Source organism: Anser anser (genome assembly GCF_964211835.1).
Source record: "Anser anser genome assembly, chromosome: 30".
Classification (NCBI taxonomy): Eukaryota; Metazoa; Chordata; class Aves; order Anseriformes; family Anatidae; genus Anser; species Anser anser.
This window is the reverse complement of record NC_139751.1, coordinates 662,644-676,369: the sequence shown is the minus strand read 5'-3', so window position 1 is coordinate 676,369 and position 13,726 is coordinate 662,644. Positions and strand designations below refer to the sequence as shown.

At 50.1% G+C, this 13,726-nt stretch overlaps 1 protein-coding gene across 1 annotated transcript in view; it reads right to left on the bottom strand.

The window, feature by feature from the left end:
* Positions 1-921: 921 nt before the first annotated feature.
* Positions 922-13,726, bottom strand: part of LOC310888001 (dynactin subunit 2-like) — a 30,129-nt gene continuing 17,324 nt past the window's right edge. The window contains exon 11 of the mRNA XM_083814319.1: positions 922-1,249. Coding sequence (XP_083670445.1) covers positions 1,163-1,249 — 87 coding nt within the window. The 3' untranslated portion in view covers positions 922-1,162. The remainder of the gene's footprint in view (positions 1,250-13,726) is intronic.

Below are 13,726 nucleotides of genomic sequence, written 5' to 3'. Positions count from 1 at the left end.
GCGCCTCCAGCTCCTGCCTGTGCTCCTCCTGCTGCACAGGCCTGCTGGGGGGTCGCGCTGGGCCCCGACGGGGCAAGGGGCGACCACGCGCCACAGGCCCCTGGCCCACGCCACCCCGGATCATGGCTTAAGGAATGCGAAATCGACGGTTTCACCAAACGCTGCCAGCAATAGCCACCAGCGATCGCGCGGCCTGGGCCTCTGAGGGACAGCAGCCTCTGAGCCCTCAGCAGACACCGGCTCCCAGCACCGCGCAGCAGCAGAGGTCGCCTCTGCCACTGGCCCGGCCTGGGCGAGCGCGGCCTTATATAGTGTCCGGGTGATGACGTCATAAAGGAGGGATGACGTCATAAAGGAGGGATGACGCCATATGACCTTATATGGTATGTCCCCGCCCGGACACACCCCGACAGCTTCAGCTCAAGGGGCGCAGAGGAGGGAGGTGAAGGGTTGTTAACCCATGCAGGCATTATACAGCCGTTAGCATTTGCTAGCTGGCAAGTCCACAGCTTCTTGGATCCCCATGGATCGCATCCATGGGGACCTGATGACATCCATCTTGCCAATTTATGCCTAAAACAATGCATTTCCAGCGCCCATCCTTTCACCTTACTCTGTTTAACAGGACGAAAGCAGCCGTCCAAAGCTGTATTATTTTCTCCCCTTTCTCAAAAGCATCCTCTCCTGTGTTGCCCCACACGACGATGTCTTCAACGTACTGCAGGTGTTGAGGAGAAATATTTCTTCACTGGTAGGACAAGGGCTAATGGTTTTAAACTAAAAAAAAGCGTAAGAAAAGTGTAGCTGGAGCTACGCTGGGGGTGCTTGGAGGGCTTGCATGCGCAGTAGAAGCTGCATTTCAAACAGCCCAGCTGGGCCCTGCTCGTGTCCTGCAGCCCGAAGGAGAGGCCAGCACGGACACGCTTTGAACCAGGACATTTATTGGGGTAAATCCAGGTTGGGGGAGCAGTGACCCACCCCTGGGTGCTAATGGGGGGCTGGGAAGGGCCCCTCCACAGCCCCGTTCTGCGCAGGGGAGCACGGCCAGCTATACACAAACAGGGACTGCTACTTGCAGGCAGAGGGAGTGATTCCCAGGGGATCACAATGTCGGGGGGGGGGGGGGGGAATGCAGATGCTCAGGGAGGTGCTCCACGGGCTCTCACTTTTGCAGCCGCTTGATGCGGGCTTCTATGTCAGCAAAGTTGTCCTCTACAATGGCCAGGTTTTCCTTCATCGTCTTCTGGACCTGCAGGGGGGTCAGTGGGGAAGGGATTGAGCAGGGTGGACAGGATGGGGACCCCTCCCACCCCAGCACATGCTGCTGAGACTCACCTCTGCCAGCAGCATGGTGTTGTCCTTGAGAGCACCAGCTATCTCCTGCTGCGTGGTGTCCAGGTGCACAAGGACCTGCCCAAACTGTGTGGCTGGGAAGGAGGTGAAAACTCAGCACTGGAGGGCCCCCAGACCCCAGTATCTCCCTTGTCACGCCACGCCACTGTCCCCAGCATCCCCATTCCTTGCCCCTCACCTTGCTCGTGCAGGTCCCTGAGGGTCAGCAGTCGCTGCACTACATCGGGCAGGCTGCTGGCCACGGGGTCCCAGCGCTGCATCATCTCATAGACCTGGTGGATCTGGGGCAAGGGGCGGAAAGCAAGAAAGGAGGGCGTAAGCACAGTCTGCAGGGCGATTCCGCATAAGCCCCCCATGCTGTGGTTGCTTTGGGGGGCCCTCCCTGCTGCTCTTACCTTGCTCTGGGTGTCAGCGTCTTGCACAACGGCCTTGTGCTTGGCGATTTCATTCACCTTCGCCAGGACGCTCTGTGGAGGGGGGGAAGCAGATGTGACACCCCAAATCCAGCAGGGTCCACCCCAATTTCATAGCCTCTGCAGGTGCCCTCCCATGGCCCCATGCCATCCTCTGGTGGGGCCAGCGGGCCCAGTGCTGGCTGGGGGCTGCGGGACTCATCCCCACCTCCCTCCGTCTCCCCTCACCTGCAGCCGGGCCTCCACTTGGTCCAGCACAGCCACGTCCAGGGTGTTCACTTTGGCTTGGAGGATCTGCACGGTCTCCTGGGGAAGGAGAACAGGTTGTGTAGGGGGTGCCTGGGCATGAGGGAACGGCTTAAAGCTGCACCAGGGGAAGTTCAGGCTGGGTATTAGGACAGAAAATCTTCGCTGAGAGGGTGGTCGAGCAGCGGAGCAGGCTCCCCAAGCAGGGGGTCATGGCCTCAATCCTGCTGGTGTTCGAGAAGCATTTGGACAACGCTCTCAGATTTATGGTTTAATTCTTAGTGTGGAGCCAGGAGTTCGACCCAAGGGTCTTCATGGGTCCCTTCCAACTCAGGCTATTCTAGGATTCTAGGACTCACCACGAGGCTGGTCCCCTTCAGCCCGACCAACAGCGGGTTCTGTGGGGAGGAAAATCACATCAGTGGGGCAGGATGGAGGGCAGGGGAGCGGCAGGGCTGGAGCTCCTGGCTCCTTACCTGGCTGTCAGGCTCGTACCGCACCATCGCCTCCAGCTGTGCCAGCCGCTTCTCCAGCTCCGCAATCTGGAAACGAGGGAAACGAGGGCTGGAGACCAGCTGCTGCTTCAGGCCCTCCACCTGCTTGGCCAAGGCCATGGGCGTCAGCTCCTCCTCAGCCGCTGACTCCTTCACCGCGCTCTGTGCAGGGGGGGACAGGCAGCAGTGTCAGCCCCCGGGGACGATCTGCCCGCAGGTGCCAAACGGCAGGGGTGGTGCTCACCTGGATCTGCTCCACCTCCCGGACCAGCTCCTGCACCTCGTGCTGCAGCCGCTGGTACCGCTGCTGAGGAGTCTCTTTGGCACCAACGCCCTCACCGTGCTGCAAAGAGATGAAAGGGGAGGGGAGAGGGAAAGGAGAGGGGTGTCACGGGGACTCGGGGCCTGCCCACGGCACCAGGGATCTGGCAGTGCTGGGACACCGGGACCCAACTCCCCTCGGCGGTACCCGTGCCTGTGCAAGGAAAGGAATTGACCAGAAAAACCAAGTAGCTGAGTCCCTCTGTTAGTAATAGAAGATGAAATAATACAATATTGCTTAATATGTTACATTTGCGATGTACTGTTCCGGGGCTGCGCTTGGAAGATACAAAATATATGTGCAAGGGTAGCGTGAGAGAATGCACCGATTCATGAGGAGGAGTAAGGAGGATTAAAAGAATGCTCCATTTGCAAGACATCTAGATAACTGGGGCTTCTTGGACCCTGGGAACTGAATCAAACCAACCTTGCGGTTTGGACTGAGACTGAGGGCTCAGAGAGCGTGCGTGAGAAGGAAAGGTTAAAAAGTTCAACTCTGATGAAGACATCTTACCTCATCCCGACGACCACCCGGACGACCACCAGAGAGTAGTAGGCAAGCGCAGAAGGACTGATAAGATAATTAGCATACGAAGCGAGGCTAGGCGGAGCTAGGAAATGAATATGCATAGATGAGTTGTGAAACCTAATGCATATGTAATATCTTAGGAGATAAAAGAGAACTAAGAGAACAAATCAGACGAAGTCAGATTTGGGCAGGCATGCCCCTAACTTCCGGCGCCTAATAAAGCACCTTCATATAATCACTTTGTGGATTATGTGTCTTCATGAACGCTAACATTTTGGCGACCCAGATGGGACCTCGTGGGCACTGCTGTGGTGGCTCACGAACTGATCACGCTCCAGCCGGCACCGAGGAGTTTCTCGGGGAGCCATCGGCCGCGACCGACCCCCGCTGCTCTATCTGATGCTTCACAGACAATGCCTGGCCTTCAGTTGCCGACCTGTTTTGGAGATGGTAATGTTTTCTCCCCTTATCTGGCTTGACTTAACACAGTGATTTTCACCTGATTGCTCTAAGGAGGCTGGTTGTCTGCATTTTACGAGGTCACCTGCTGAGCTTTCTTATCGCTGTAAGCATATCTCAATACCACATTCCTTCCTTCTAAACAACGTAACACTGCAAAAACAACATTTCTATTCCCACAAAGATTAGGAAAAGATAGTAAAAACCTGCAATAAAAAGTTTTGCATGGAAATTGAAACAAGGGACAGTAATTAAAATAAATAAATAAAAGGGAATGGGAAATCAAGGAAATGGGTAATATCCAAAACAAAGACATTTTAAAGAAAGCCTCCTTGGGTGTACATTGGCACACTGCAAGGATATTGTCGGAACGGGGAGTGGGGGGGGTGCGGAAAGCAAGAGGACTTCCACTAAGTATTGCAATCAATTGTGGCCACTGTATAAACTAAATGGCCACTTTATGGATCAAACTAAATGGCCACTTTATGGATCAATCGACTGTAACAGTGTCTTGCAATTAATGTTGTTCTTGAGGAGAGAAGGAAAATAGGATGAAATGTTGTATACTGATATGTTGTTTCAGCATCTTGGAGGGAAAAGGTATGGAATTAAGTTGGCCCCTGACTGAGCCTTTGGTGTTGGCATTAGAAAAGTACAGGCTAGAGGAAGATAAAGGAAGTGTTAAAAGGGTTGTTGAAGGTGTTAAAGGTTGTGTGGCATGTAGTATCTAACAGAGCTGTTTGAAGTTGAATGAGCAGGGGAAGAGGATGTAGGAACGTTAATAGTTCCGCCTCAACCCGAGGCTGAGATCTCAAAATCACGGGTGTGAGCCCTCTGGGGCAGAGGGACCATGATGGGTCCCAGAGAGTTGTCATGGAAACAGAAAAGCAGCTAACTCTTAAAACAACCTGAGTTCATGTGTGAGCTCAGATTGCCAATGGGACCGCTCAGGGAACTTTCAACCATTGCATTCCCCTGACCGACCCCTTCCCCACCCCCCCACCCCCCCCCCCGAGACCCTTACCACCCTGGAAATTATGTAAATACCAAAATCTGGTTAAATTGGGAATTGAGAATCTGTTCCAAGAAGGTCCAAAAGAAAACCCTATGGAATTTTTGAATTTCTGGACCAACTTTGAAATGCAATGGGGAAAAAAAAAAAAAAAAAAGACAGAAAATTTGGTCCTGGCTTCAGAAAACAAACAGAGGCAATTGGCTAGCCTCTTTCTAGGGCAATCAGCCCCTGATATCAGAAAGAATTTGTCTTAGGCTGCAGGATAAACTTACAACAGTCAGAAATGATGGGGACCTGGGGCATCTACCCTAGCAGGTCCACTAGTTGAAATAAAGCTAGGAAACGAAGAGAGAGGCTTGAATTTTTTTGTTGTTGTTGGTTACAGGAGCTTCTTTCTCTGTGTTAATTAGTCTGTAAATGTAATAGGAGCAACATATTCAGTGTTAAATAGTTTAAAAGCACGATTAGGAACTAAGACAACTACAATAATTGGAGCCACAGGGAAGGAGGAGGAACGGCCATTCTTACAACCCCTTGATTTGCGTTTTGGGGGTAAGGAACTAACCCATGAATTTTTGTATGTACCAGAATGCCCGATTCCACTCTTGGGACGGGATCTATTAGCTAAATTAGATGCAACAATAACCTTTGAGGATGGAGAATTAATAATGAAGGTACCTGAGTCCAAAGTAGGCCAAATCCTAATGACCAAAGATAAACCCTTTGTTAATATTCCAAGAGAAGTAGAAAATGCAGTTAGAGCAACAGTACGGGAAACAGACGTACCAGGGAAGTCGAAACTGGCACAACTGGTAAAGGTGGAATTAAAGGAAAGAGCCAAACCTGTTCGAATCAAACAATATCCACTTAAGATAGAAGCTAGGCAGGGGATAGTGAAAATTATTGACAAATTTCTCAACTATCAGATTTTGGAAGAATGTAAATCGGAATACAATACTCCAATTTTTCCAGTAAAGAAGCGGAATGGCAAATATAGATTGGTACAAGATCTTAGAGCAATAAATGAAATAACAAAGGACATTCAGCCGGTAGTGGCTAATCCTTACACATTGTTAACATCTGTGAGAGAGAAATATAAATGGTTTACTGTGATAGATTTAAAGGACGCCTTCTTTTGCATACCTCTTGATAAAGATAGTAGAAAATTATTTGCCTTCGAATGGGAAAATCCTCAGAGTGGACGAAAGACACAATTAACTTGGACAAGACTCCCACAAGGCTTCAAGAATAGCCCGACCCTCTTTGGAAGCCAGCTGGCCAAGGACCTGGAAATCTGGACAACGCAAGGACAAATACAGGTACCCAGAAGTCAGTATTTGTTGTTACAATATGTAGATGATAGTTTGATTGCCACAGAGAATGAGTCGCTCTGCACCCAAACAACCATCGAAATTTTAAATCAGTTAGGAACGGGTGGTTATAAGGTTTCAAAGGAAAAAAGCACAAATAGTTTGCTCAACTGTAACATATTTGGGGTGTGAGATTTCCCAGGGACAAAGAAGTCTGGGTGTCAATAGGATAAAAGCTATATGCACCATCCCGGAACCTCAAAATCTCCATGAGCTAAGGGCCTTCTTAGGAATGGCTGGCTGGTGCAGATTATGGATAATGGATTATGGACTCATAGCTAAGCCCCTTTATGAAGCTCAGAAGGCACAGGATTTTATTTGGGGAAAAATACAGAAAGAAGCTTTCAAGAAACTTAAAGACGCCCTAATGAAGTCACCAGCTTTGGGCCTACCAGATTTATCAAAAGATTTCCAGTTATTTGTACATGAAAGACAACGACTAGCACTAGGGGTACTAACCCAGCGACTGGGAAGCTGGAAAAGACCTGTGGGATACATTTCTAAGCAACTGGATGCTGTAAGTGCAGGATGGCCCTCATGTTTGCGGGCAGTAGCGGCAACAGTTCTCTTAATCCAGGAAGCAAGGAAACTTACCTTGGGAAAACGTATTGAAGTTTTTGTACCACATATGGTAACAACTGTTTTAGAACAAAAGGGGGGCCACTGGTTATCACCCAGCCGAATGATGAAATATCAGGCAATACTAACTGAACAAGATGACGTAACCTTGAAAACAACTAACCTGTTAAATCCAGCAGTATTTCTAGGAACTGTTCCAGAAGAAGGACCGTTGGAACACAAATGTGTGGAAATAATCGAGCATACCCATGCCAGCCGCGAGGATTTGAAGGGTGTACCCCTTGAAAGGTATGACTGGGAACTTTTTACTGATGGTAGTAGTTTTGTGGAGAATGGAACACGATATGCAGGGTATGCAGTAACAACCCTGAAGACAGTAATCGAAGCAAAACCTTTACCACCTGAAACATCAGCACAGCGAGCGGAACTGATAGCCCTAACTCGAGCACTGGAACTGAGTAAAGGAAAGATGGTAAATATTTGGACAGATTCAAAGTACGCTTTTGGAGTAGACCATGTTCATGGAGCATTATGGAAAGAAAGAGGGCTGTTGTCCTCACAAGGGGCCAATATAAGATATCAAGAGGAGGTGTTAAATTTGATAAACGCGGTACAAAAACCAAAACAAGTGGCTATTATGCACTGTAAAGCCCATCAAGGAGGAACCTCGAAAATATCAGAAGGGAATCGGCTGGCAGATCGAGCAGCTCGACAAATTGCTCGGGAGGTGTGGAATGTAATGGCTTTGGTACCACTCAAGGTAGGCCCCACTCGTCTTAATCTTCCCAAGAAACCAAGATATTCGCCAGAGGATGAGAAATTAGCAAATCTCCTGAAGGCCCGAAAGAACTCTGATGGATGGTATGTAACCGCTACGGGCCAGGTAGTAACACCCCCCTTGGTGATGCGAGAAATACTTCAGACAAGACATAATGACTGTCACTGGGGTGCAGAGGCAATGGTAACATTTTTAAAACGTAGCATTGTCTCGACACATATGTTAACAATGGCAACATCAGTAACGTCAAAGTGTGAGATTTGTCTGAAAAATAATCCAGTGGCAAGAAAACATGCTGAGATGGGAAGAGTTAGAGTAGGAATAGAACCAGGAGATTACTGGCAAGCTGATTTTTGTAGAGTTACCTAGGACCAGGGGATATAGGTATTTGTTAGTAGGGGTTGACACCTTTTCCGGATGGCCAGAAGCCCTTCCCTGTCGCACCAATCAAGCTAAAGAGACAGCAAAATGGTTACTGCGGGAAATCATTCTGAGATTTGGGGTACCATTAGGAATATCCTCGGATAGGGGACCCCACTTTGTTGCATCTGTGGTTAAAGACGTAAGCCGGCTCTTAGGAATTTCTTGGAATTTACATACTGCATGGAGACCCCAATCTAGTGGACAGGTAGAAAGGATGAACCAGACTCTAAAGGGACAGATCAGTAAAATCTGCCAGGAAGCCAAAGTACAAAGTACAAACAGCCAGTGATGGAACTTGGACTACACACCTGCCGATAGATGGGGAAGTAAAAGCAATAACTCTAGGACTCCCTCCCCACACTGTGTCCAATATGGAAAAAGTCTCCTTTTAAGGGAAAGTTGGAAACCCTACAAATTAGTAGGGCAAAAAGAAGTTTAGAAGAAGGGGCAGATGAAGATATATGGCATGAACCCTCGGGTGGAGTAAAATTCAGTTGGGCGTTAGAATCTCTATTTGCACAGGTAGCTACTTATCGAAATAGGGAAATGATTTATAAACTTACAGGACAAGTGAGTAGGCTCGCGAGAGCCACGAAAGAAGGCTTTAGAGACCTTAATATCCAACTACAAGCTACAACTAAAATGGTGCTACAAAATCGATTGGCATTAGATACACTGTTATTAAAGGAACATGGAGTATGCGGATTTCTAAAAGATCATCTTGATCATTGCTGCATCCACATTTCAAATGTGACTATTGATGTAGAACATGTCATAGAACAACTGGCTTGAGTGGAACAAGATGCAGAGCAGGAAGAGAAAGATATGACAACAAGCTGGTTGGATAACATTTTTAGTGGATGGAATATTAGTAATTGGGTTAAGTCCTTACTGGAGACGATAATTATATTGGTGATTGTAGGGGTACGAATTTAGTTAACATTTATAATGCTGAAAAGTCTGATCCTAAGGAAGACAACCTGGAATTGGACAGTGATGCAAACCATTGCTCGGCATATGGAACCACATCCGCAATACCCTCCACCGGCATATAACGACTTCGGATTTCAGAGAAAGAATCTGAGGAACCCAGGAGGCGAAATGGAATGAAAACCGAATAGACAAAATCGGTTCCAGATCAAGTGAACCCAACCAGAAGAGCGAATGTAACATAAAGCAGAAGTGGTGGACTTATGAAATGTTGTGACAATCCTAATCTTTGTAATTTTCTTGATGCGTAATGTTGTAATTTTCCTTGAATATGTTATTGGTGAGCACTGAGTGTAAAACATTTTAGTTAGTTAGTGAAAGCATTTGCTCTCCTCGAAAGGAGTGAAATACTTTCAAAGGGGGGAAATGTTAGTAATAGAAGATGAAATAATACAATATTGCTTAATATGTTACATTTGCGATGTACTGTTCCGGGGCTGCGCTTGGAAGATACAAAATATATGTGCAAGGGTAGCGTGAGAGAATGCACCGATTCATGAGGAGGAGTAAGGAGGATTAAAAGAATGCTCCATTTGCAAGACATCTAGATAACTGGGGCTTCTTGGACCCTGGGAACTGGATCAAACCAACCTTGCGGTTTGGACTGAGACCGAGGGCTCAGAGAGCATGCGTGAGAAGGAAAGGTTAAAAAGTTCAACTCTGATGAAGACATCTTACTTCATCCCGACGACCACCCGGACGACCACCAGAGAGTAGTAGGCAAGCGCAGAAGGACTGATAAGATAATTAGCATATGAAGCGAGGCTAGGCGGAGCTAGGAAATGAATATGCATAGATGAGTTGTGAAACCTAATGCATATCACAGAATCGTCTAGGTTGGAAGAGACCTCCAAGATCATCTAGTCCAACCTCAGCCCTAACACTAACAAGTCCTCCACTAAACCATCTCACTAAGGGCTACATCTAAACGTCTTTTAAAGACCTCCAGGGATGGTGACTCAACCACCTCCATTGGAATGGGCAGTCCATTCCAATGCCTAACAACCCTTTCAGTAAAGAAGTTCTTCCTAACATCCAACCTAAACCTCCCCTGGCGCAACTTTAGCCCATTGCCCCTCGTCCTGTCACCAGGCACGTGGGAGAATAGACCAACCCCCACCTCTCTACAGCCTCCTTTAAGGTACCTATAGAGAGCGATGAGGTCTCCCCTGAGCCTCCTCTTCTCCAGGCTAAACAACCCCAGCTCCCTCAGCCGCTCCTCGTAAGACTTGTTCTCCAGACCCCTCACCAGCTTCGTCGCCCTTCTCTGGACTCTCTCGAGCACCTCCGTGTCCTTCTTGTAACGAGGGGCCCAAAACTGAACACAGTACTCGAGGTGCGGCCTCACCAGAGCCGAGTACAGGGGGACAATCACCTCCTTAGACCTGCTGGCCACACTGCTTCTTATGCAAGCCAGGATGCTGTTGGCCTTCTTGGCCACCTGAGCACACTGCTGGCTCATATTCAGCTGCCTATCAACCAGTACTCCCTGGTCCCTCTCCGCCAGGCAGCTTTCCAACCACTCATCTCCCAGCCTGTAGCGCTGCTTGGGGTTGTTACGCCCCAGATGCAGGAGCCGGCACTTGGCCTTGTTGAACTTCATGCAGTTGACCTCAGCCCATCGGTCCAGCCTATCCAGATCCTCCTGCAGAGCCTTCCTTCCCTCGAGCAGATCGACACACGCACCTAACTTGGTGTCATCTGCAAACTTACTGAGGGTGCACTCGATCCCCTCATCCAGTCATCGATAAAGATATTAAAGAGGACCGGCCCCAGCACTGAGCCCTGGGGGACTCCACTAGTAACCGGCCTCCAACTGGATTTGTCTCCATTCACCACAACTCTTTGGGCCCGGCCATCCAGCCAGTTTTTAACCCAACAAAGCGTACGCCAGTCCAAGCCACGAGCAGCCAGTTTCTTGAGGAGAATGTTGTGGGAGACGGTGTCAAAAGCCTTACTGAAGTCAAGGTAGATCACATCCACAGCCTTCCCCTCATCCACCAAGCGCGTCACTTGGTCATAGAAGGAGATCAGGTTCGTCAGGCAGGACCTACCTTTCATAAACCCATGCTGACTGGGCCTGATCGCCTGGTTGCCCTGCAAGTGCCGCGTGATGACACTCAAGATAATCTGCTCCATGAGCTTCCCTGGCACTGAGGTCAAGCTAACAGGCCTATAGTTCCCCGGGTCTACCCTCCGGCCCTTCTTGTAGATGGGCGTCACGTTTGCTAGCCGCCAGTCGACTGGGACCTCCCCTGATAGCCAGGACTGCCGACAAATAATGGAAAGCGGCTTGGACAGCTCCTCCGCCAGTTCGCTCAGTACCCTCGGGTGGATCCCATCCGGCCCCATCGACTTGTGTACATCCAAGTGTTGTAGCAGGTCGCCAACCATTTCCTCATGGATAGCGAGGGCTACATCCTGCTCCCCATCCCCTTCCACCAGCTCATGGTACCAGGTATCCAGAGAACAACCGGTCTTGCCGCTAAAGACTGAGGCAAAGAAAGCATTGAGCACCTCAGCCTTTTCCTCATCTTTTGTAACTAAGTTTCCCCCCGCATCCAGTAAAGGATGGAGATTCTCCTTAGTCCTCCTTTTTGTGTTGATGTATTTGTAAAAACGTTTTTTGTTATCTTTAACGGCAGTAGCCAGATTGAGCTCCAGATGAGCTTTGGCCTTTCTAATTTTGTCCCTGCACAGCCTCGCAACATCCTTATAGTCCTCTTGAGTAGCCCGCCCTCTTTTCCAAAGATTATAAACCCTCCTTTTTCTCCTAAGCTCGAGCCAGAACTCTCTGCTCAGCCAGGCCGGTCTAGTTCCGTGTCGGCTCGTCTTTGGGCACGGGGGGACAGACCGCTCCTGAGCCATTAAGATTTCCTTCTTGAGGAGTGCCCAGCCTTCCTGGACTCCTTTGCCCTTCAGAGCCTCCTCCCAAGGGACTCTGCCAACCAGTGTCCCGAACAGCTCAAAGTCAGCCCTCCGGACGTCCAAGACAGCGGTTTTACTGGTCCCCTTCCTGACTTCGCCAAGAATAGAGAACTGAACCATTTCGTGGTCACTCTGCCCAAGACAGCTCTCGACCACCACATCTCCCACCAGTCCGTCACTGTTTGTGAACAGAAGGTCTAGCGGGGCACCTCCCCTGGTAGGCTCTCTAACCAGCTGCGTCAGGAAGCTATCTTCCACGCTCTCCAGAAACCTCCTAGACTGCTTTCTCTGGGCTGTGTTGTGCTTCCAGGATATGTCTGGCAAGTTGAAGTCCCCCACGAGAACAAGCGCTGACGATTTTGCGTTTTCTGCCAGCTGCCTGTAGAACTCCTCATCAGTCTCCTCATCCTGGTTCGGTGGTCTATAACAGACCCCCACCAGGATGCTTGCCTTGTTGGCCTTCCCTCTGATCCTAACCCATAGGGACTCAACCTTATCATTCCCAGCCTCGAGTTCCTCAACGTCAAAACACTCTCTAATATAGAGAGCCACACCACCACCCCTTCTGTGCTGCCTGTCCCTTCTGAAGAGCCTATAGCCAGACATTGCAGCTCTCCAGTCACGAGAGTGGTCCCACCACGTTTCCGTGATGGCAACCAAGTCATAGCCTTCCCGCTGCACGATGGCTTCCAGCTCCTCCTGTTTGTTACCCATGCTGTGTGCATTAGTGTAGATGCACTTCAGTCGGGCCATTGCCTTCTTCCCCGGCTTTGCCATTGTTCCCCCCGGCACAGCTCCAACAAGCCTTCTTTCAGCCCCATCCCCCTTCTTTCCTAGTTTAAAGCCCTCTCAACGAGCCCTGCCGGCTCCTGGGCTAGGATCCGTTTTCCCCTTAGAGATAGGGACCCGTCTGCGGCCATCAGGCCGGGTGCCGAGTAAAGCGCCCCATGGTCAAAAAACCCAACATTTCTGTGTTGGCACCAGCCTCTGAGCCACGTGTTAATCAGGTGGGCTTTCCGTGTCCTCTCGGTACCCCTCCCTGCTACTGCAGGGATAGACGAAAACACCACCTGTACTCCCGCTCCATCCACTAACCGTCCCAGTCCCCTAAAGTCCCGTTTGATAGCCTTCAGGCTTCTCTCATCAATATCATCACTGCCAGCCTGGACTATCAAAAGAGGGTAGTAGTCAGAGGGGCGAATCAGGTTGGGAAGCTTCCTGGCAACATCCCTGACCCTGGCCCCAGGGAGGCAGCAGACTTCCCTACGGGTAGGGTCAGGTCGACAAATAGGACCCTCTGTTCCCCTGAGAAGGGAGTCGCCTACTACGATCACCCTTCTGTCTTTCTTGGTGGAGGCAGTCTTGAGGCGTGGAGTCGGCTTCCTCGCCCTAGGCATCCTCCTGGGTAGACTTTCTACCTCGTCCTCACCCACCGGTCTCTCAAGCTCCAGGGCCTCAAATCTGTTACGTAAGGGCACCTGGGAAGGTGGGGCCGGTAGGGGGGGGCGTTGCCTGAAAGGTCGAGCAGGGACCTGTCTCCATCCCTCCTCAACTTCTAGGTCCCCTCCCTCTGCCCGACAGCAACAGGGCAGGGGGTCCATCCCTATTTGGGGTGTCTCACCCTGCTACCTCTCCTTCAGGCCCTGCAGGGAGTCGCTCCACCAGTCTATCTCCCGCTCACGCTCCCTAAGAGCCCTCAACCTCTCCACCTCCTCTTTGAGTTCTGCCACCAGGCGGACCAGGTCATCCACCTGCTCGCACCTCACACACACGGTGCCTCTGCCTCCCTCAGATGGCAGCAACAGGCTCAGACAGTCCCTGCACCCAG